This window comes from Micromys minutus, assembly GCF_963924665.1.
Source record: "Micromys minutus genome assembly, chromosome: 10".
NCBI classification, from domain to species: Eukaryota; Metazoa; Chordata; class Mammalia; order Rodentia; family Muridae; genus Micromys; species Micromys minutus.
The window spans coordinates 14107838-14132126 of NC_137979.1; the positions used below are offsets into that span (position 1 = coordinate 14107838).

General features: G+C 39.0%; 1 protein-coding gene across 1 annotated transcript in view; it reads right to left on the reverse strand.

Moving 5' to 3' along the window:
* The window catches only part of AKAP10 (A-kinase anchoring protein 10), a 57689-nt gene extending 33835 nt beyond the window's left edge, over nucleotides 1-23854 (reverse strand). Inside the window, exons 1-6 of the mRNA XM_080924472.1 lie at nucleotides 23692-23854; nucleotides 16601-16648; nucleotides 10890-11072; nucleotides 9810-10361; nucleotides 4761-4859; nucleotides 513-597 (exon numbers count right to left, since the gene is read on the reverse strand). Coding sequence (XP_080780598.1) covers nucleotides 513-597; nucleotides 4761-4859; nucleotides 9810-10361; nucleotides 10890-11072; nucleotides 16601-16648; nucleotides 23692-23779 — 1055 coding nt within the window. The 5' untranslated portion in view covers nucleotides 23780-23854. The remainder of the gene's footprint in view (nucleotides 1-512; nucleotides 598-4760; nucleotides 4860-9809; nucleotides 10362-10889; nucleotides 11073-16600; nucleotides 16649-23691) is intronic.
* Nucleotides 23855-24289: the final 435 nt, after the last annotated feature.

Sequence of the window (24289 nt, forward strand, 5' to 3'; positions counted from 1 at the left end):
TGATACCTTATTTCCCAAAGTGCTGCTCCTCATTCCTTTTAGCTGTAAGCCACGTAAGCCAATCTATTAGTGAGTTTGCAGCTTTCTTTTAATAGTTAACACATACTACCTTGTGTTACAGTAATCAAATAATATGGCCTCTTTCTTTTATTAATCTATAACTTCCTTCAAGGTAGATACTGTATCTACTTGTGGCCCATACAAAACAGGTAATAAATGCCCAGTAAAAGAACAAACATATAGATTTCTAAAGGCACACAACAATAATCTTAAAAAGTCTGGAGACAGTCTATTATTGTTATTATTTAGTTATAGAGCAAAAACTGAAAGCATGAACCAATCAGATGTTCACCTGAAGACATGCATTATTAAACTAGGAAATCCTCAGTCATACACCACAGTTCAATCACCCCAATGACTTTATCCAAGTGCACTGCTTTAGTTTTATAAAGTCCATTTTCCAACCAGGAGCCAGAATCCCCAGGAATGCTAATGTGAGAGTATGAACTTACTCTTGCTCCATTGCACTAAAGACTACAGCCTGTGCCAGAACGAAACAGTTGGGGTCCACCTGTCCATCTTCTCCACAAATCTTTGCTGTGAAAGAAATAGCAATTGAATTTCTACTAAATTCAAGCTATACCCACTTTAAATAAAATCGAGAAGTAATAGGGAATACACATGAGGTTTCCAATGGAACTAAAAGGGCTGGCAAGATGGCTCAGTAATGCTTACTGCCAAACCTGATGATGACTCAAGTTCAATACCCATGCGGTGGAAGAAGAGAACCAATTCCCATAGAGTGTCATCCAACCTCTACTGTGACATATGTACCGCCCCTGGATAAATAAATAAATTTCTAAATAAAAGAACAGGAAGAAACCATAGGTACCATGTTGGGACCAGAAAAATCTAATGAGGTATTCATATGGAAAACAGATCAAAACACTGAACAAAACAAGCATCTTTATAAATTAAATTGCTCTGAAAATAGAATGAATGAAAAGGCAAATAAAACAAATGGGCACAGGACGAGAAGTGGACCAGTGTTAACAGAGAGGACTCAAGTTTGGTTCCCAGCACCGACGTCAGGTAGATCATAACCACAAATAATTCCAGCTCCAGGGACTATGACACCCTTTTCTGAACACCACAGGCACCTAAACTCAAATGCACATACCTACACAGAGATATATGTATATAACATAATTTAAAATAATAAAATATTTTTAAAAAGTCAGGACATGTATGACAATTAAAAGTTTACCATCAATTAATGGCCCACATCCCAAATAAAAATTGAACTAAGAACATGACAGATGACTCCAAAAGAACAGAGGTGGGTGGCACCCTCATCATTACCCAGCCAACAACCTGTCTTCTTCTATTTAAAAAACAAATAACAAAAATAAATAAATAAATAAAATGGCTATTTTGAAGAGATACATAAACTTTTGAGTTATCAAACAAAGCACACAGTAAACAAAAAAAATCAACACAAAATTGCTTCAGCAATTTTATATATATATATATATATATACATATACGTATATATACTGCTATAGCAATTATATTTAGACAACACATATAGGTAATATACATACATAGTAATTATTTAATAGCATATGCTTATGCAAGCTTGGGCATAGGAAAACATATACCACTACTAACAGGGGCATACACAGTGTATCTTCGACAGGGCAATGTAGCAGTTTTTATATTAGCTGTTTTTGGAGACAAGCATTATGTAACCTTGGCTAACTGTACTTTTTTGAAAACCAGACTAGCTTCAGATTTGTAGAGATCCATCTATCCCTGCCTCTGGAAAAATAAAATATTTTTAATTAGCAGCACTATTTCTAAGACTGTAACCTAATGAACTATGGATTTAAAAGTTTAGAAGTGTGAGCTATGAAGAGAGCTGCCTAATATACATCAGTAGGAAAACCCTGAAGCAACCATAAGGGCCAGCTCTGCTCAGTCCCTATCTTTAGAGAGGCTTCAGGGAACTCAAGGGTCAATCACATCCTGATCCCTTTATTCACCACTCTCCAGACCATACTCAGCTGTGATATGGATGTGTGTGGTCTTTGACCAATTTTCTAGCAGTTTGATTTTAAATTTCTTGGAGTCTCTGGAGTTATGAGGGTCTTTATCATATGCTTATAAGATAACCAGTCTTTAGGAACACCTAGAAAGCTTCAGGACTTGGTCACCAGCGTGAACCATGTCACGGCCAATGTTCATACTCAGCTAAGTCTACACAATGAAACCATTACTAAAACGGAAAGTACAGAGCTGACAAAGAGGTGTTTCCCATTAATGGCCATACAGAGGGTGGTGTGCATGTGGAGAAAGCACAAAGGTTCATGGTCCTTCTCTAATCTGCCCTGTACATAGCTTTCCATTGACTATAGACCTGAACCCTTTCTAAACATCCTTTATAATAAATTAGAAAATTTAATTATTTTCCTAGATTCTACAAGCTGTGCTAGCAAACTTAACAAACCCAAGGAGGGTTAATGAGAGCCAGCAATGTAGGCCACAACCTTTTTAGAACAGAAAGTCTTGTGGGACAAAGACCCCGACCTGTAGAATCTGGGGCTATTTCCAGATACCCAGTGACAGAACGGAATTGACAAAGATGACATCTAAGTAGCATCTGCCAGTGAAGCATATGCTTAACTGGTTTCTGATGGGGAAGGTCCCATGTATCCGGGGTCACAAACCAGTCTCACAACTGTCAAAGTACAGCAGGAGAAGCTGCATGTTTCCTATGTAACTTGTTATGTAGACCAGGCTGGCCTTAAACTCACAGAGATCCACCTGCCTCTTCTCGCTCAGTACTGGGATTACAGGCATGCACCACCATATTCAGCTCTTTGAGGACTCTTAAAATTAATTTATCTACACTCTACTATCACTAATTCTTAACTCTGAATTCTTAGTGTTCATTTTATTTACCATAGCAGCTCATTTGACATCTTTCCCTCTCCCTAAAACTACACTTTCACCCATTTCTACCTAACACTGGAATTAGAATTATGCACAGGCACAACCCGGTTGTCCCCCAATTTTTTTAACTTTTATTTTATTTTACAAATCAACAAACTGTTTTATTTTATGTATACACCTATACATCTATATGCATACACCTGCATGCCAGAAGAGGGCATCAGATCCCATTATAGATGGTTGGGAGTCACTATGTGGTTGCTGGGAGCTTACTCCAATTTTTAAAAAAGATGTACTTTATGTGAATAGATGTTTTGCCTGCATTTATTTTTGTGTACCACATGCATGCCTGGTGTTCACAGAAGTCAGAGGGGTCATCAGAGTCCCTCGAACTGGAGTTACAGATGTCTGTGAGCCACTCACTGTGAGCGTGATAGGAATTGAAATGAACTCAGGTCCTCTGAAAGAGGAGCAGTCCTTTTAACTACTAAGCCATCTCTCCAGTCCCATAAAGAGTTTTCTTTTTACAGTTACATATGTGCAGGCCACAGGGTCTCCAAGAGTCACAGGGTACTGAGAACTGAAATGGGGTCTTCTGGGAAAGCAGGAAGTTAACTACTTAGTCCTCTCTCCAGTGCCTCTTTTCCACAATTTTAAAGTTTGAGCCAGAGAAAATACAACTATTGACATAATTTTTACATGTCAGACATACATATATATATATATATATGCTAGAAATAAATTTTTGAAATGCTTGCCTCAATAACTCTGAAATTTAATTTTTTTCAATTCTAGGTTTTTTTATGAAAAAAAATTTTAAAAATGTTTGCCTATCTAACAAAAACAAGAACAAAAACAAAACACAAACAAACCCTATATGCTATGTCCTTGAAAGCACTAGCTTCCCTATTCTCAAGCTTCTTCACTCTCAAGCTTCCTTATTTATAAAACAGTAACTGCAACTATATTTGCTTATAACAAGAGATTCTTATTCAATGCATGTAAAGTCCTCAGAATATTGTCTAAGTCTTACAGAGTGGTTAATAAAAATGTTATTTTTGTGTTTGCCATTACTGGTCCCACTCCAAGGGTCTGAGTCAACATGCAAGACAGAAATGAGCTAAAATCAGATAAAAGTACCTTGAGAGGCTGAAGATACGGTACTGCAGTTAGGAGCACTTACCGCTCTTGCAGAAGACCTAGGTTTAGCTCCCAGCCCCCACATGGATGCTCACAATTGCCTGTAACTCCAGTTCCAGGGATCAAATGACCTCTTCTGACTTCTGTGGGCTCCTGCATGCACATGGTACACACGTACACACACACACACATACATACACACACACTCCCCTCAGGGCTGAGAGATGATTCAGCAGTTAAGAGCACTGTTGCTCTGGCAGAGGACATGGGTTCAATATGAAGCACCCATGTGACCACACACAACTGCTCCAATTCTAAGAGCCTGATGTCCACTTCTGGCTTCTATGAGCTCTTGCACTCATATCAGACACATCAATGCACGTATGTATATACATAAAAAGAGCAAATTTCTTTTTGGCTGGATGTGGGAGCACCTGCCTTTTATCTCAACATTCAGGAGATAAAGGCAGATGAAGCTCTACAAGGCCAGCCCTCTCTTCATAGAGTTACAGACCAGTCGGGCTATATAGTGAGACTGGAAAAAAAAAAAAAAAACAGAAACAAAAACCTCAATAATAATGGTAATTAAAGATATAAAAAGAAGTGTCCTAGTCAGTAACTGAACTAGTTAGTATTTTTTCTCCATTATTTCAAGTACTACTTACCTATGATGTCATTTCTCATGGCTTCTGTAATTGGTATTGGTTTAGCAGCATCTGGAGATATATATTTGGTAAAAGTATTCACTGCATCTTGTTCTATACCTAGAAGAAAAGAGGACAACATCAAAGCCAAACTATAATTTGGATCACTGGGATGGACGGTATTCACAGCAGCGGGTGCTCTTTGCTGTGCAGTGTTTCCACTGGAAGCTGTCCTTTCACCGTATGGGTCACAGAACAGAAAAACCAATGTCTGAATGAGCTACTGAGCTTCTTAGTTATAATGATCTCTTTTGTGTCTCTTCTCCAGAATCTCAGATTGAACTATCTGCATAGTGATATAACCACAGAAGCTCAAAAGTCTTTATAAGTCTACATTTATAAATAACATTTGAGACATTTAAACACAGAGTTAAGGAACCATGGATCAAACCCTATAAAACTGAGGCCCAAATGGATCATCTCCTCCATAGTTTGTTATTACCAAGTACTTGTTAGCAGGATGAAAGCAAATCATTTTTTTCAAAGTGATGGAACAGCTCTAGAAAGGCACCCAGTTATTTTAGATTCACTGGTTTAGAGGAATATAGATTTTTAAAATATATATGAATTTCCTCAGTGTCTCCCTTTTCATCTCTAATTTTATTAATTTAGATCTGCTCTTCTGATTAACTTAGCTAAAGATGTGTCAATCTTTTTAAAGAGCCAACTCTGTTTCATTGATTCTTTGTTTCTGACATCAGCTCTAATTCTGGAGGTGAGCCTTAGCCTTCTCTCCAGTTCTCAACTCTGATTTTGGTCTCTTCCTGTCTGCTTGTTTGGGCTATTGATGGCTCTTGTCTTTCTAAGGCCTTCCTATGCATCATTAAATTGATGAAAAGTATCTCCCAATTTTTTTTAATGTAAACACATGGTGCTCTAAGCTTTCCCCTTAGCAGTGACTTCACTGTTTCTCCTAGATGTTGATATGCTGTGTTTTCATTTTCAGAAGTTCAACTGTAGTAATTTAAAGACTTTCTTCTTAGTTTCTCCTTTCATTGCACTTTGAGTCAGTGCTGTGCTGTTCAATCTGTGTACTTTCTATCATTTCTATTGTTAATATGCGGCGTTATTCCATGGTGAATTAGGATGTGATTTCAATCTTCTTATATTTGTTGACACTTGTTTTGTGTCCTACTATATGGTCTATTTTTGAGAAAGTTCCATGGGCTGCTTGGAAGAACATATATTCTTTGAGTGAACTGTTCTACAGATCTGCAAGAAACATCTTAAATGTCCACTAATTGCTGAACAAACAATGAAAATGTGGTACATCTACATAAGAGAATATTACTCGGCTATTAAGGAAAGTGAATTTTGCAGGTAAATGAATAAAGGAGGAATCGATCATTCTCTATGAGGTAACCCAGACCAAGAAAAACAAACAGCACATGCACCTTTTCTCTGATTTGTGGTTGTTAGCACTGAATCTTTAGACATGTATATTTCATTTGGAATACCCAAAATTAATAAGGGCTATGAAGAGGGGTAAGAGTTATACTGTTATACACTGTTATAAGGGGTTTAAAAGAATAATGGTGACAAGAAGGGTTAAACTGGGGTGAGGTGGGGAAGGGCAGAAAAGAAATAGTGAAGGATATGTTCTACTAAAGACCTTTTGAAAAAGTCACATGGAAAACTACCATAGAAGCTTCCTAAAAATATACACATAAAGAGTTAAAAGTGAGTTACCCTAATGAGGTAACAGTGGCCCTACAAGAAAACACGACAGACTAACAAAAAATCCAATGCTAGGAATTAGCTATCTCTTTTGGAGTTGTTGGCAAGTTAGGTCCCACAGACTCTCAAGGGTTATTGCCCTTGACGGTAAGACTCTATTGCTGAAGACACCATACATTCAAGTGATAGAACATGTAGTTACCAAGCTAGTGCCAACCGGAAAAAAATTCATCCCCACTGACAAGCCTTTTACAAGTGATGGAAGGGACTATGCACACTCCTGGAGGAGAAACCAACCACTCTCAGCCTTCCCTACAATATAAAACCCATATCTGGCACCATTACCAGGCCAAGAACCTATGGCTATGTATAGGTCCTACAGGTGAGCTTCCTATGGTTCTGCTATTAAATGGATACAGTTGAGTTCTAATAACTTATTGATATATCCATAGATTGATGTATCTGTCAATCTTCATCAAAGACTCATAACTCAAAACAAAAATAAGTAAATAAATGAGTAAGTAAGTAAATGGAGCCTATAAGATGGCTCAGCAAGGACCCATATAGTGGCAGTTGTTCTCTGACCTCCATGGTATGCAGGCACCTTTACATATACACACCACACAAATAAATAAATGAATGAAATGTGACTTTAAAAGGAAAAGGAGGGCTGGAGAGATGGCTCAGTCGTTAAGAGCACTGGTTGCTCTTCTAGAGGTCATGAGTTCAATTCCCAGCAACAACATGGTGGCTCACAATCATCTGTAATGGAATCTGATGCCCTCTTTTGGTGTGTCTGAAGACAGCTACGGTGTATATAAATAAAATAAATCTTAAAAAAAAAAAAAAGGAAAAGGAACAGAAAAATTCCTTAAAATATCCTGAATCATTTTTAAAAGATGTACCTTTCAGGGTCTGTGACATGCCAGAAACCAGAAAAAAAGAACTTTCTTTCTTTAAGGAATTAGGGAGATACTTTAAGCACTAAGTTACTTGATTAAGCGTTTTAACAATTAGCTTTTAAAATCCTTAAGGGGGTTACTTTCCCCAAGAACCCAGGTTCTATTCCCAGAGCCCACGTAACAGCTCACAAGTGGCTGTGACTTCCACTTCCAGGAGATCCACCACCACCTCTGGCCTCTGATGGCACTGGACATAATGATACATAGGCACACTTGAGGCAAAATGCCACCCCACACAAAAAAAGTCTGAATCTTTAAGACTTTGTATTTTACCTCAAAACTGATCTTCAACCAACCAAAACTCAAATGACTATGAAATCATACAAATAAAAATACCTAGAACTTTAAAATTGCTTTTAACTAAGATATAAGGGTTCTGCTGTTGTTTGTTTTTCTGAAAATGATACAGTTCAGGAACTAGAGAAATGGCTAAGTGGTAAAGAGGACTGTCCCTGTGTTGAAATCCTGGCTTCAATTCTCAAACACATGCAGCTCATAATCATCCATATTCTCCCATGGGGGATCCAACAGAATCATGTATGATGCATATACATGTATGAAGGAAAAACATTCATACATATAAAATAAAAAAAACTGTACAAGTAAATAAGTCTTAAAAAATGAAAGATCACTAAATTTTAAGAACAATGTCTTAAAATTACTTTAGGGAATATGAAGTAATTTAAGATTAATTAAAATATAAAAGATGAAAGCTTAAGTAATAAAAATTCTTCATGTATTTTATAAATTGGGTAAAACTTCCCTGAGTGATTAGCCTGTGACTACTTCATTTATTACTACATCTTGGAAATGAGATATATAGTAAGTACTCAAGAATAAATTTACCACAATTACTTCCTGAAAGACTGAATTTACCCCATGAAGTAACCAAGTTTTTTCTATTATTTTAAATTATTAAATTATTTTAAATCTAATTTAGATTATTACATTATTTTAAAATATTAAACAATAAAATTCAATTGTTTTATGAATATAAACAAAACTCAGAAAAAAAAACCTGAGGTCTTGCCGGGCAGTGGTGGTATAGACAGACAGACAGACAGACAGACAGACAGATATAGATAGATAGATAATCTTTAATTCCAGCACCCAGGAGACAGAGGCAAACATATCTGAGTTTGAGACCAGCCTGGTTCGTAGAGGAGTTCCGAGACACCCATGATGACAGAGATACCCTGTCTCAAAACCCCAAAACTGACCAAACAAAAAGTCTGAGGTCTTAGGGTTTGAAAGACGGCTAAGTGGTTAGGAGCCCTGGCTGCTTTTCCAAGACTTGGTTCAATTCCAGCAGCCACATGTGGCTCACAACTCCCTGTAATTCACACAGGTAGACAGCAAAAACATTCCACACCAAGTTTCTGAATCTGAAGATTCACAATGAATCAGAACCACCAGAACTATAGATGGGACTATCAGACAACTATGTTTAATGGATACAAGAAGATAAAGGTAGTATCAAAACTGAAGTGAAGGAGCAAGAAACTACAAAGAAGGAAGGAAGGAACGAAGGAAGGAACAAAAGAAGGAAGGAAGACAGACAGACTTTCCAAGAAAGAATTCAGGGGCTAGCAATACTAAATTGCCTGAACCGTAGCCTGAGATGAGATCCCTGGAGCCTACTGTGGAAGTAGAGGAAACCTGAAGCTGTCTTCTGACTTCTACATGCACAACAGCATCTCATAGACCCACAATCACACATTTAAACAGAGTAAAATAAAATCTTATAAGAACTTAGAAACTTTCCAGATGAAATGACAAACTAAAATAAAATTCATTCATTAAGCAAATCAGACCTATCTTTAGAGAGACTCCATAAGCTATAAGCATTTGAAGAAATCAAAGCCTTTGAGAAAAAGAGCAATAATTACAAAAATAAGAATGTGGTACAATTTTTGAACTAACAAAATAGTAAAGAAAAATGTGCTGTTTTCAAAATGCCTGAGTTTAATTCTAGCTCCTCACTAGACAACCTAGAGTAGCAACTTTCTAAACCAGTTTTCTCAAAGACAAATGAAATCCAAATACGTATTTAGTACAAAACTCAATAAATGATATCTAATGGCAATCTAAAAAATAAAATGAAAAAAACTAACCTAAAAGGTGCAGTTAGACAGCACTGAGGACCAAGACCAGGAGATCATCCCCTTGGTCAATGGCTTCCAAGTGTACAAAAAAGCAGAACACTGCCCTGCCACTTTGGTCAGCTGGCTACACATAGGAACACAGATACACACCCTGACTCCACTCAACCCTCCAAATCCTCCTAAATGTGTAAACGAGCAAGAATAGCTACGGCTCTGACCCTCCCATTCCTTGTCTTGGGTTCTGCATCGTGAGACATCACACTTACTTTTCATTAGCTTTTCTGACAGTTCTCTCAGTGGAGAAGAGCAACTGTTTCTACTGGCTACTGCAAGTCTGGAAGAGGATTCTTGGGAGTCTGTGGAAATCTGGTGAGTTCTGGCCACTTCATGATGGAGAGAATGGGCACTCTGGCATTCCTGGGAAAGTGGCAAGTGATTCTGAGAGTTCTGAATTCTACTACTCAGGTCAGTTCCTTCTGATTGAGTCACAAGCAGTGGGGCTGAGCTAGAATCTCCCAACCTCCTGTCAAGAGACTCAGTTACTGAAGACGCTGTAGTTTCATGTTTTTTAGAAGGAGAGACAGGCTCAGCCAGTGAACTTTGTTTCACTGTGTTTAGACTGTGTGCTCTTATTCGGGACCAAGTTGTAGAGTGAAAACTTTCAGCCTCTAACCAAAATTTCACGAGGTGCTCCATTCTCCGAAGTTCCATAAACTGAAGAAAATATGGAAGGACAACAGTGTCACGCAAGACTTGTTCAAGGGTCTTTGAAAGACTGGATTTGGTCTCTTGAGTCTGATAGTCCAGACAGGATCTGCCTAAACAACAGAAGGAAATGAATCAGCCATTTGGTAACAATTTTCTATCTAAACCCAGTCTCCCAGCATTTCCAGCAGTGGGATCAGACAGTACTTCCAGACTGACTGCTTTTTTTCTTCACTCATTTACATCATTTACAAAGAGAGGTAAAAAAGAGGGGCTTTTCCCTCATCCCACTTGATGTCCAAAGTAGAAAACTCTGAATTTATTTTAATATTTTAACTCACTATTTTGCTTTGTATCTCCCTAAGTACTACTGAAATGAGTAATCTTTGTATGTGTGTGTGTGCATGTGTGTGCGCACAATTTTACTAAGTGTCAAATGCATCTCTGCAGTACACTGCACACTATTCTATAGGCCTAGCCTTATATTTACATGAATACGGTTTTATTACACTTGCAGTATTGTTTTTTAAGTGTATATTTTCAAAGTCTCTTCCAATTATATAGTTCAGGATCTTATGACTGAAATCTCACATGTAAGTCTGTCCTTGATTAGGAGATAGCAAGGAGTGGTGGTCACTTACCTAGGTCTCCAAAATGAGCAGCCTCCATGTGGCTTGGCTGTTTCTTAAGTGTTGCTGTCCTGCTACTTGAAAAGGAGTCCATATTGGCAGAAATGGCATTGATTGCAACATGACTTGGTCCTGCAGCTTCCAGCAAGGCATGATTTTTAGTGCTTTTTTGTGGGGAATGTACGGCTACTGAAGCTATACATTTTGAAAAAAAAAAAAAAATTAAAAGTTATACACAATGTGATTACCTAAAACTCATGGGCAGGTTTTAAGAAAACTTAAAAAATTAAAAATTTTTAACACTTAAGCAATATTCAAAAAATAGTTAAAGTGCTAACGAGTTTCCAAAACATACAGGTTCACGCCCAGCATGCACATGGAAACTTGCAAACATCTGCAACTCCAGTTCCAGGGTTCTGGGTGGCCTTTTCTGGCCTCTGTGGGGAATAGACACACACATGATACACAGACATACAAGCAGACCAAACACTCATACACATTAAATAAATAAGCCAGGCTGTTTGGCACATGCCTTTAATCCCAGCAAGTAGCAGGCATAGGCCAGTGATGTTCCATGACTTCACAGCCCCGTCTCCAAAAAGTAATAGTTAGAAGACATCAAGCCTTAGCAAAATGGAAAGACACTCTATTATTTAGAAATCTTAAAATACTGCACCAAAGTACAATTTAGAGAGATTGTCCTCTGAAAACTTTGATTAAAAGAACCAAAGCCAAGCTGAGTTTGGTGCTCTACAACTGTGATCCCAGCAGCGAGCCAGGAAGCCAAGTCAGGTTCAAGGTTAGTCTGGGCAACAAGGCAGAACCTGTCTCCTAAGAGTGAAGTATAAACATTTAGAAAGCATTCATTCTAAAATGTGGACCTTTCCAATTTCTTAATCTTTGCTTGTTTCACAAACAAAACTGAAATGTAAGGTAAATTCATGAGAGGAAAAAAAAATCTAGAAAGACATTCATCACAATAACTTTTTTCTTTAATTGAGCAACGAAGTTTCTCCATCTAATAAAAGACACTGCTGACTAAAGTTCAGGCTACTTAAAAATAAATACTCTTAGGTAGGGCACAGAGCTCCATGCCTTTAATCCCTTAACTTAAAACTAAGTTATCTTTGTTTTTTATTTCATGTTAAATTGAAGGAAGTAAAACTATTTTAGCATGTTTATAAACAAAAATTTTTTGCTTTTTATCTTTTATTTTTTGAGACATGGTCTAATTATGTAGGCCAGGCTATCCTCAAACTCACAATCCTCCTGCTTCAGCCTCCAGAATGTAAGGATTATAGGTATGCACTATCAGAGACAGTTTTAGATTTTAAAAAATATTTACCAGGGTGTGTGTACATGATAGTGTGTTTGAGAACACATGCCACAGTGTACGCATGGAGAGAAGACAACTTTGAAGAGCTGGTTCTCTCCTCTGCCTTTATAGGTTCCAGGGGATCAAACCCAGGGTCTCCAGGCTTGCACGGCAATTTTGTTTAGCTACTGAACCATCTCACCATCCCTGACTAGTTTTCTTATACAGACAATAGCTACACTGCAAATTCTATGTGAACGTCTCCTTTCTAATTATATATTAATTAAATGTCCATGATAACAAAAATGCTATGAATCCATTTGTGTAGTACTGTTTCTTAGGGGTGAGAGGAGGTGGTCATCAGTTAGCACGCATCCTCTTAGAGAAAACCAGGGTTTCATTCCCAGTACCCACCAGGTGCTCGTAACCACCTGTAACCCCAGTTCCATGCCCTCTTCTGGCCTCTAAATTCATGGTGTGCACATATGCATGCAGGGAAAACACAAGGCTTTCCTCCCCTCTTCACTACTCGATTAGAACTCATGCTTCATATCCACCTGCTCCCTCCTCATGGTCTATTTAGTTGGTCTCCATGGTTCTACACTCCCTAATTTCCCTTGAGTGTGTCCTTCTCATTCTAAAACCCATCTTTGAATTGTCCACTGTCAGAAATGGACTCCTTCCCTAACTCCTCTTCCTAAAGATGTTCTATAATGCTTTCTTCTCAAAAGTACATTTATTCTCAAACCTTCAGTTATTACTAGAGCAAAGATTTCAAATTTAAAACGATAAGGTCTTTCCCCTGCCCCAAATAAACTTAATAAAACTAATTTAGGCCTCTATTGTTCCTCTGGCAACAGCTCCCAGCAAAAACCTCTCAGGAGCACTTGGAGAAGCCCTGGCCTGATTGCTTACCTGGCCTTTAGTCTGGGCTCTACTTTTACATCTCTTCTTATTTACGGTTGGGGATTCTCTCTCTGGCTTTGCCACCTGTGGCCATATTTGTCCTAATACAAAAGTTATCATCTCTTCTAAACTAATTCTTTCTAATTCCCCTATCTGTTCAAATCCATCAAGCTATAAAGCTCAAGAGTATGGTCTTTTTTTTTTTTCTCACTATCTCAGTATCTTTTCCTTTTGTTTACTTTCTTATTTTTAAGACTAAACTCTTTTTCTACAGTACAAAGAATTTCTGGGTCTCCAGCTTAGAATTCCTCCAAATTACCTTTAAAAGTGTGTGTGTGTGTGTGTGTGTGTGTGTGTGTGTGTCCTGGTCAAAGGCCTACAATCGCTCTCTTTCTCTCTGAGTCAACTTTCTCTTCTGTTTTTGGTTTTTTTTGTTTGTTTTTCTGTTTTGTTTTGTCTTTTGGCATAACTCTTTTCAGTGTATTGCATGAAGGAGTTACACTAGTCTGAGTTAAAAGTGGACCCCAAATGGATATACAACACAAGATATGAGTTTTTTTTTTTTTTTTTTAAACTGTGACAAGGGACAGAAGGGAAACTCTATTCATTATAAAGAAATCCTCACTTAAGCTTCAGAAAGCCATAGCACTTAAAACCACGAACCTTCAGGAAATAATCCTTAGCTAGTCCAATCCCTATATAGCTGAACTGCTTCTCCATATTCTAGATGTTTAAGTATAGTACAATGGTAACAAAGGCAAAATTCTTCTTAATGCCTCTAGTTTTTTATCACAATTATGAGCAATCTCTGGAATAGTAGTAGTAAGGAACTTCCAGCCAGTTGAATTCCTACATGGATATGTAATCCTCAGTCACCCTTATTTGGGTTTGGCCTGCCAAAGGCGCAGAAGAAGAGGGTGTGGGTGAGGGGTGGGGGTGGACAGACTGGGAGCATCAGGAACCTGGGGGGGGGGGGGTGGAGGGAGAGGCAACGAATTCTGTGATTAGGGCCTCTTTTCTTTTCCGGTCTTTATGGCTCTGTACAATATTTTAATCTTTCTGTAAAAATTTCCCTTTACTTATCTGAAGGACCCTCTGACATATATGTTTAAAAAAAATTTAAAGGCCAGCAAGAACCAAAAAACTAAGCCAATCTTCCCTTTCTTTCAAATCCTCTTAATTAATTTTTCACTGTTTATATAGGCCGTAATACTTCCATAGTGTTCCCTGTGGTTTGCTGACCTCAGATTTTCTGGGTTCCTTGTAATGTTTCACTTTAAATCACTATGCTAACACAAGGCAGCAATCACTTCCTACAACACCCATGACAAAGCAGGCAATCTACTGCTTTGTCTATGGGTTTTTACTCATGTTTGGGTCTCTGAACAATTCTTCAAGACTGGCATTTTCCTCATTTTTAGAGGTAGAGGCAAACACACAGAAAAGGTAACTACTTTGTCCTAGATTTATGACCTTGGAAAGTCACTTCAATAGGCAGAATTCCAACTTAGGTCACCTAGAGTCATACCTCTGGTTAAAACCTCAGACCCCAGAATTACTATGTGTGAAACGTATGAAAATAAACGACTCAAAAGCACTTCCCACAATATACCACAACTAAACATGTCATTCCCTAGCTTGGTTCTGTGAGGCAAGCCAGAAAGGTAGCAAGTCATAAACCTTACACCCATGTTCCTCACGTCTGAGATCTACTCAATAACAAAACTCAATTAATTTTACCTGTTGGACTTTTAATTTTGTCCTCATCTCTTTACTCTCATCACTAGTTCAAGCCAACTATAAAATTATTTGGCAAATTTTCTTCTCCCCTACCAATCTATAAACTCATTATCCAAGCTTTTCACAGTCTTGTTAGAGCCAACTTTTTAAGTTTTTAAAAGTTACAGTCAACGTTTTAAATACTAAGAATTGAAAATTGCTCTATGAATAGTGGCTACTTAGTACTTTTGCTTCATTTGCTGGTGTACATTTAAGTAGGTCTATTAATCAGACTACAACTTCACATTTATCCTTATATATGTCTGTAAGCATGTGTGTGCATGTTCATGCATGCAAACAAGTACAGGTAGGGAGTGTTTATGGAAATAAAAGGATAACCTCCAGGAATCAGTTCTCTCCTACTATAAGCAGTTTTGCCCACTGATTCTCTCCAGGGCCCTTCTTGAAGGGCTGGTTCTTGTAACACTTCTGTTATTTTCCTAAGGTCCTTACCTACTGAGCAGAGACTATGTGACCTCACTAGCAGATTATGAGCATGAAAATTATTTTACTTTATATATTATTTGGCAGATTATTATTTTTCAGACATAACTTATTTACTTGTTTTTTTCTGAGACATGGTCTCACTGTGTAGCCTGAGCTGTCCTGAAACTTGCTGTGTAGGCTAGTTTGGCCTCAAACTCAAAGAGATTTGCATGCCTCTGTCCTGAGTGTTGTAATTAAAGGCATGCTTCATCTTACCAACTAGTATGAAATTTTATATCTCAATTTTAATTTAGATAATTAAAAACTAACTGGGAAACAAAATGAAGCCAATCTCCTCACTATGCAAAATTAAGACTCTAAAAGAAAGTTCCAAGACTTCCTGAAGTCAGTTTTGGGTGAAGACTGCAGCTCTGACGGCCTGGGGTGCTAATCCCTCCTCCTCCCAGGCAGTGCTATCTTCACAAGCCTCACTTAGAACGTTCACCTTCACCAAATGTCAGAACAACTGGATTAAAGGAAGTAGTTTACACGAACTCACTTTAAATTATCAGTAATGTGTTTATAACAAGGCTGAAGGAATACTTTCTTCTCTAATCTTACAAGTCTTATAAATGTTATACTAATTGTGCAGATGGTAACACTCAATGCTGACCACATACCAGAAATACTAGGAAAAAAAAGTCTAGGTAGCAGCCTGCATATTTCAGCTATGTAGGACAATGAATTTTATATGTACTGGCTATGAAAATAATTTCCCATTGTAAATTCTCATTCCAATCTATAATAGACATGGAATAAAAACCCAGCAGAGATTTTTTTAAAAAAGCATACTTAAATCCATAAATAAGAACAGTGTGTTAATGTACACCATGTCCACAATGTACTGGGAATAAGCTTCAATGAAGGCCATTGGTCCTAAGTAATACAGTGAAAACTGTACTCATCCACATTTCTGAATAGATAGAAAACCAGCCCTGTAAATGGGATTCTCTATAGCGGTCACAGCTCAGTGTCTGTTTATTGAACAAAGCCAACTAATGACTGTTAGGGAACAATCAAATGTATGATTTATAAAGACCAGTACACGTTAGAGCAGCAAGCAAATGCTCAGTAAAAGCCTGTTAGAATATACATGTAAAAGAGAAAAACAAATCAGAATTATAAATAACACTACTAATAATAATGGGGAGAATTACTGTCACTTCAAAAGGAGATAGAAATGCGAACATTCATACCCGCCCATTCATCACTGTGAATACAGAGGAGAACCACTCACCTTTAATGGATTTGACATCTAAGGTCTTCTCTTGCTCTTTACCTTTCACTAGAACACAAAAGGGCATCATGAGCAACTTTGACAGTGAAAGAGATCCATTCTATATATTGTCAGCATCAGAGCCACTTAAATCTCATAGAATGAGTATTCTGAGTTCTAGAACAATGAATTGTATGTGCCCTCAGGGTGGGTCAGTCCTTAGAGAAGAATTCTTTGAGAAAGCAATCTATCAAAACCTCTGGAAGGACTCTTAAACATCTATATTCAAGTTCTGCCTCTTGCTACTCATCAACTGTGTAATCATGGATAAGTTATTTAATTTCATTGAATGTTAATTTCCTTAAGTAGTAATATTAGGTAATTAATAAAACTCACTTAGAGGGTTGTTGATGGAAAATGAGATACTTGCAAAAGGCATTTGAAATACATTTATGATAAATTTTAATACCACAAGTCACCCACTATGCTGCCTATAAGCACAGTAAAAAAAGACTTCTTCGGTTATACGTAACATCTTACTTCTTTTGTATGCCCTCCCTAGCTTTGGGTGTAAACATCCCAAACTTACAATCTTAATTCCTAAGCCTAAGGTCTAACAGGTTGTCTCTAAAATGATTACATAATCTTTCCTTTATTACACAAAACAGTGAAAATTCTATAGCTTACAACAGCAAACAAAAGCTGCAAAGCTGCTCTAGGCAAATGTGGACTCTATTCTAAGACCTGACATGAGGTTATGTTAAATCTTTATGTTCCCTGTGTTTGTCTAAACATTAAATTCCCTTGAATTCATTGAGTGGTTTATCAAAGTAAGAAATCTCAGAATGTGCCCATGTCTCCATGTTCTGAAATACTATTAATGCTGAAAAGCGAGTTGCAAAAAATAGCTGGCTCTCAAGTATCTCCCTAAAGTCAACCCATCAACAACCCAAATCCCAGAGTATGCTCAACTTGCCTGGACCAGAAAAGTGCCCCTGCCTTCAGCAAATCTACCTCCAATCATGTAGGCATCAACCTCAGAAAGATAAAGGAGCTGCTGTCACTAGGCACTGTTGTCAGGAATGCATGATGAAGTGACCAGTATCTGAGAAATACTTGCCTTTTCCTTCAAAGTGCTTGAATAGCAAGAATGTACTACCCACCACCCTACAGTGGCCCATTTCTCTTCTGATATAAGGAGACAGTGAAGCCTATGCTCTGGAGAGGATAAAATTACAAGACTATCATTTGTCTTTTTAAATAGTAAGAAGTCATGATGATCCTTATTTATATTTTCGCATAGAACTAGCCTATAAAAATTAGCCCTGAGTTTTATTTATGTATTTACTTACTTACTTACTTATTTTGAGGCTGGGATTTTTGTGTCTCTCTGACTGCCCTGGAACTCACTCTGTAGATCAGCCTGCCTCTGCCACCTGAGTGCTAGAATTAAAGACATGCACCACCAATTTTTCATTACCCTGACTGTTTCTGTCATGTCATTTATTTTGAGGAGTGGATCTCAGAGGTCCCAGTTCATTGCTGCTGTGAGCTTGTGAAAGGTAAATCATAGGGGTAGGGAAATGGTAGAGACCATTTAATCATGACAGCCAGGAGGCAGGGCCAATACCATCTTTTAACATTACCTGTGTAGTTTTTAACTCCCTATTTTATACCTTCACTTTGCACCTTATCTAAAACCAGACTGGTGTAGCTAACTGTTGGTCCACTTTTTATCTCTGACAGGTTTATTTAAATTATCTGAAACTTTAACTCTAAACTTGGTCCATGAAGACCTACCATCAGAATTTTAGAATTTACTTTCTCAGGGTAAAACTTCACCCTTCACCTGGTCTTTCTTTCCTACTTTGTATCCCATCCATCAGCAGGTCTATTAAGGGCTATCCCAGAATATAACCTAGATTCAGCCACATGTCACCACTCTTGACAGTCAACACTGGTTGAAGCAGTTACCTCTTGTTAGGCTGGTGTCTAAAAGTCCTATGAGATGTTACTTGGATTTCAGCTTAGATGTGAGGAAGCTAATTTTATGAAGATGGAGAAAGCAGCACGATGAAGTAACTGGTTAAGACTATCTGTGAAAAATAATTCCACATCTCTTACCTCTTATTCTATATCTGTATCTATACATCTGTAGTTATAGTAAAGGTTCACACTTATTCTGAAAAAGGCCAGAATATAAAGATCTTTTTAAAATGTTTTGAAATTATATATTTTATGTTAATGAGTGTTTTATTTGCATGTATGCTTGCATAACAGAAGAGGGCACCGTACCCCATTATAGATGATGGTGAGCCACCATGTGGTTGTTGGGAATTGCACTCAGGACCTCTGAAAGAGTGGCCAGTGCTCTTAACCTCTGAGCCGTCTCTCCAGCACCATTTAAAAAAAAAAATTTTTTTTTTTTTAATTGGGGTTGGAGAGACAGCTCAGTAGTTAAGAGTACTGGCTACTTTCCAGAAGACCCAGGTTTGATTTCTAGCACCCACATGGTGGCTAACAGCTGACTGGAACTCTAGTTATAGGTGATCAATGCTTTCTTCTGGCCTCCAAGGTCACGGCAATCACATAGTGCATGAACATTCTACATTCAGGCAAAACATTCAGACTTTTTTTTAAAATCTCAAACTTTTACTTTACTTGACACACTGTGTGTATCTATGTCAGTATACACACATGGAGATCAGAATACAATGTGAGTACTTTCTCCTTTCACTATGAGTTCCAGGGACTGAATTCAAGCTGTCAGAGTTGCCTGACAAGCACTTTGACCTGCTGAGCCACTCCACTAGTCCCATGCCGTAACTACTTCAAGTTCTGCTAACCTCAAAGGGCTCTGTTTCAAAAGCTAGTGGTGCCCTGACTGTTGAGATGGCTCAGTGGTCAAGAGCATGTGCTGCTTGTCCAGAGCACCCATGTCTAGACTTTCAGATGATCCAACTTCCTCTTCTGACCTCCTAGGGCTCCAGGCACACACGGTATACATACATACATGTAAGCAAAACGTGTGTGTGTGTGTGTGTGTGTGTGTGTGTGTGTGTATGTCTTAAAAACAAAAAAAAAAAAAACTGGTGGGGTAAAAGACTTGATGAATGGACTACATTCTGTCTCTGAAATAGAGAAATAAATCCCAAGGACTAGAGAGATGGCCTAATCCTTAAAGTGTTTGCCATATAAACTTGATTAACCTGAATTTGATCTTAAGAACCCACATTCAGTTGAGAGAACTAATTCCAAGATTTCCTTACATGTCCAGTTACAGCTGTATCCCACACACACAAAAATAAAAATCTCCAAGTAGAGAGGAGCACAACATGTGAATAAAACAAAATTTGAAATGACTCAAGAGGGGGAAAAATCTGTTCTTGGTGTAGAGAATTTAAGATATTTAAGGAAAAAAAGCTGAAAAGATGGCTCAGTAGATACCCCTGCCTGTCCTGGGTTGCACACCTTTAATCCCAGCACTCCGGCACAGGCAGCCAAGTCTCTCAAGCTAGCTTGGTCTATAGAACAAGTTCCAGGACAGCCTGGACTACACAGAGAAACCCTGTCTCAATAAGCAAACAAATAAAAAAGCACATCCTACTCTAGAGTCAGACCGAGTTTGGATCCCACCATCATATAACTCTAGCTCCAGGAGAGCTGACACTAATGCAGAGTGCCTGTGCACACGCACACACTTCTCAACAATATTTTATATTTTCTAGAAGAAAAGGGCTCCATTCTAAATGCAGTTTCTAAGTATCTGGAGTGGGTTGAAATTACTTCATGTTTGTTCTCTTCTGTAGGTCCAGCAATGGAGGTGGGATCTTTGGTGAGCCCTCGAGAGTTGTGATCACTGTACTGAGGAAGGCATTCCCCTTTCTGCTTGCGTCTTCTGGGTTTCAGAGTCATGATCTATTCAGCTGGTTGGAAGCACTGTGCCAAGTGGCCAGGTGTGACAGTTTATGTTTTGGGAGCTCTATCTTGATTTCCCAGTGTAGAACTGTGTCTATCAGTAACATTCCAAAAGAGAAAGCTGGCAAGTTAAAAAGCAGCACAGATGAGAATAGAAAAAGCATGCCTAGGGTACCGTAATTGTTCTAACCATTTTGCATTTGTTATCTCAGCCTAATGATTGATATTCTTGCATAACTGCACAGAAAGATACCTACTTAAATGATCACCAGCACTGTTTGTAAGTAAACACTAAGAAATACATTTATCAATAGGAAATAGGTAAACAGAAATATAAGGAATTAAGTAGTTACAATAACTTCCAAGCACTCACATGGTGGCTCACAACAATCTTTAACTCCAGTTCTAGAGAATCAGAAGACACCTTCTGGTCTCCTTGGGCAAAGGCACACACATGGTATATACCCATACACATAAACTAAAATTCAAGTCAGTTCTAATTCTTATGTGACATTTCTGTGTGAAAGTAGAGTAAAATGACAGAGATCTAAGAGAAGCTATTCTTAAAGACGAAAGAGAATCTTGTAATCCCATCCATTCCAGGGTATGTATACAGAAGAGACAGACAGGACAGGCTGTGTTACATTTCTGCAATTCCTGTATTCAAAAAAACCGAGACAGGATTGCTGTGCTTTTAAGGCTAGTAATGACTACATATCAAGATACTGACTTGAAAATACGGAAGAAAAAAAAAAAAAAAAAAAAGACAAAACTCAGAATAGTAGATCACAAAGAGCATATCTCAAAAGACTTAGATACAAAAGAAAAACTTAACACAATAGACAGGTAAAACGGTAAAACGAGGAAACACTAAGGTAATTCTTACAATTTTTTCCCTTTTGTTGTGGTGTGTAGGTGTTCTGCCTACATCTATACATGTGCACTCCTAGTGCCCAAGGAGGGGATTCCCCGGACCTGGAGTTACAGATGGTTCTAGGAACTAAATCTGTGTTCTAGGTCCTATGTAAGAGCATAAGTTCTTAAGGGCTGAGCCATCTCCAGCCCTCTTTTCCTGGTTTTAGATTTATCATTTTAAATGAAATGAGATAAACCTCTACCAAGAAAAAAAAATAAACTGATGTTCTTTATAAGACTGTTTTCAGAAGTTGGGACATGGTGATACATGTCCATAATCCAATTACTAAATTAGAAAAAGAAGAATGTCCACAAGGCTCCCTGATCTCATCAGTAAATGCTAAGGCCAGAACTATAAAGTCAGACTATCTCAACGCCCAACGCCAAAAAGGTTGTTTCTAAGCTTCTCTTGCCACAGTCAGTCTCTGAAACTCATCTGGAATAATCTTTTTTTTTCCTTAAATACATTTATTTATTTTGTGGGAGTGTACATCCCACAGCACATGTATGGAGGTCAGAGGACAACTTAATGGGAGTTACTCTTTCCCTCCACCGCTGTGGGTCCTGGGGCTCTAACTTAGATGGTTAGGCTCCACAGGAAGGGTCTTTACCTGGCTCTAGAAAGAGCTTTCTCAGCAAATAATCAGATCACTTTTTTATTGTGAGGTCACCACTCTTCAAAAGCGTTACAATATATTCTCTCTGCCTTTGGAATAAAACCATCAATAATGTGGCATCTGCCCACCTGCCTCTCTATGCCTAAGTCACAGTGGCCACCTTGCCTTTATTACTGAAAGTACTTCCAGTGTCTTTCCTGACCTCTCTGAAGTTACATCCTACTACTGATCAACTAGCTTTGTTTCAAGGTTATATACTGAGTTCTTCCTCTAAAATCCAACCAAAATAGGTTTTTCTTCATAAATTACTTTCATCACACATCATTCAGTTTGTAAGTACATACACACAATTTTCTGCCCTATTTATTGTCTGCCTACAGTATCAATGAGCTTCATAGGTACAGAGACTATGCCCATATGACTGTTCCATGACACCCTAAGACAGTGTCTGGCAGACTGGACAGTCGACAGTGTGTGTTAAATAAACAGACCATGGTCTGTTGTGCAACTTGAAATTAGTCCCACACTTAGAATGAATTTTCCCCCTTAAAAAATAAGCACCCCAACACTGTCAAACTAGGTACAGTTTATAACTCCAGAGATATTAAAATACTTTACTGATAAAGTTTCCTATCATTTACCAGTTTCATTCATTCATTCCTTTACCAGTTTCATTCGTTCATCCCTTAGCATCAACAGACAGCTTCAGTTCTCAGGCCTTTATAATCACCTGATTCTCAGCTGGGAAAAAAGTGGGTTAACTGGCTGTTTCGGGTTACAGAGTTTATGAAAAAGCTATCATGTGAATACAAGTCTGATTTAGTGTTTTTTTCCAAAAAAAAAAAAAAAAAAAAAAGTCTGATGTATCTTCTCTGAAGCAGTAAGAATGAACAGATACAACCATCTATCTCCATCTAAAGAAATGTGATCAATTTGCGTATGTATATTTAATGAAATATGACAACCGTCTCCAGGAACATAATCACCTTGCTTCTACTTTAAAACTAAGTAAGCTTTTACAACGGAACATCAGAAATCTAAGTAGTGCATTTCTAAAAGCAGCAACGGTTCCAATAATTAGTAAACTTGCTAAATCATCAAAAGCAGTAGTCTTCCGAATACGGAACTTCAGAAATAAGAAATTATATTTTAGAAATAGCGGTGGGCCCCCTTCCGCTCTTTACCCCCGTCCCCAAAAGAGGAAACTAGAAAATAGTGCTAGTTGGAAAAAACAAAAAAAAACTGTTTTACAAGGTTTTAAGTATAAACACTCCAATAGTCGGAAAAGTCAAGACTTCCTATAAGAAAAGGGATTTCCTTGATCTTGATCCACAGTGCGCGCGTGCACACAGACAACACACACATATAAACCTCTGGAAACCAAACACACCAGAAAAACCTTCCTTTAGCAAACAGGTGTTAACCTCTACGTGTTTAAACAAGCACTTTCAGCCCAAAGCGACAATGTCCCTCGACCTCTCTCATGAGGAGGCCACCTTCTCCCCTGCGGAGTCCCGGGCAGCACACCGCACCGCGGGGTCGGCGCCGAGGCCGAGCGGCTAGCCGAGAGCCTCGCGGCCGCCCTGACGAAACCCTTGCAGGTTTGCCGCCCCACCGCTGCCCGAGGCCCGGCTCGCCCCCCGCTGGCGACCCCTCCGCTACCTTTCCGCCGGAAGAAGGACATGGCGGGGCCCGGGTCGGGGCGGAGGGCGCGGGGGGAGTGTCGCGGGGAGGGCCCGGCTCCCCTCATTCAGCAGCTGGCCGGGACTTCCGGGTCCGCAGGAGCCGCTGCACTAGTCCGAAAACAGCCCCTTCTTCCGGGTGTGGGCGCTGCCGCCTCCTCGGGATGCCCGGGCAGCAGCTGCCGCCATGTTATCAACAAGCCACCCGCTTAGAGTTCCGGTCCGTCCGCGCGCGGGGCTTCACGGGAGGCCCCGGCCCCGCCCCCTCCTGCGCACCTCCTCCCGCGGGGCTAGGGCGCGCGCCCGCCCAGCCCACGTGACCCGGCGTCCTCGCGTCCGTGAGCCCTTCCTGCAGGAGTCTCCGGGTGATGGTCCCTGTTTGCTGAGCCTCGTCTTTGCCAAGCCGGGGCAGCACTGCCGCGCAGCCTTTTCGCGGAATCTTGCTAAATGCCGCAGGCTGACTGGCAGCTTTACCCTGACAGGTCCCCGGGGGATGCAGGCGAGCCAGCAGGACAAGGAATCGAGGGCAGTAATCTGCTCTTATGTAGCTGCTGACGCTCCATCCCTCAAAGTGACCT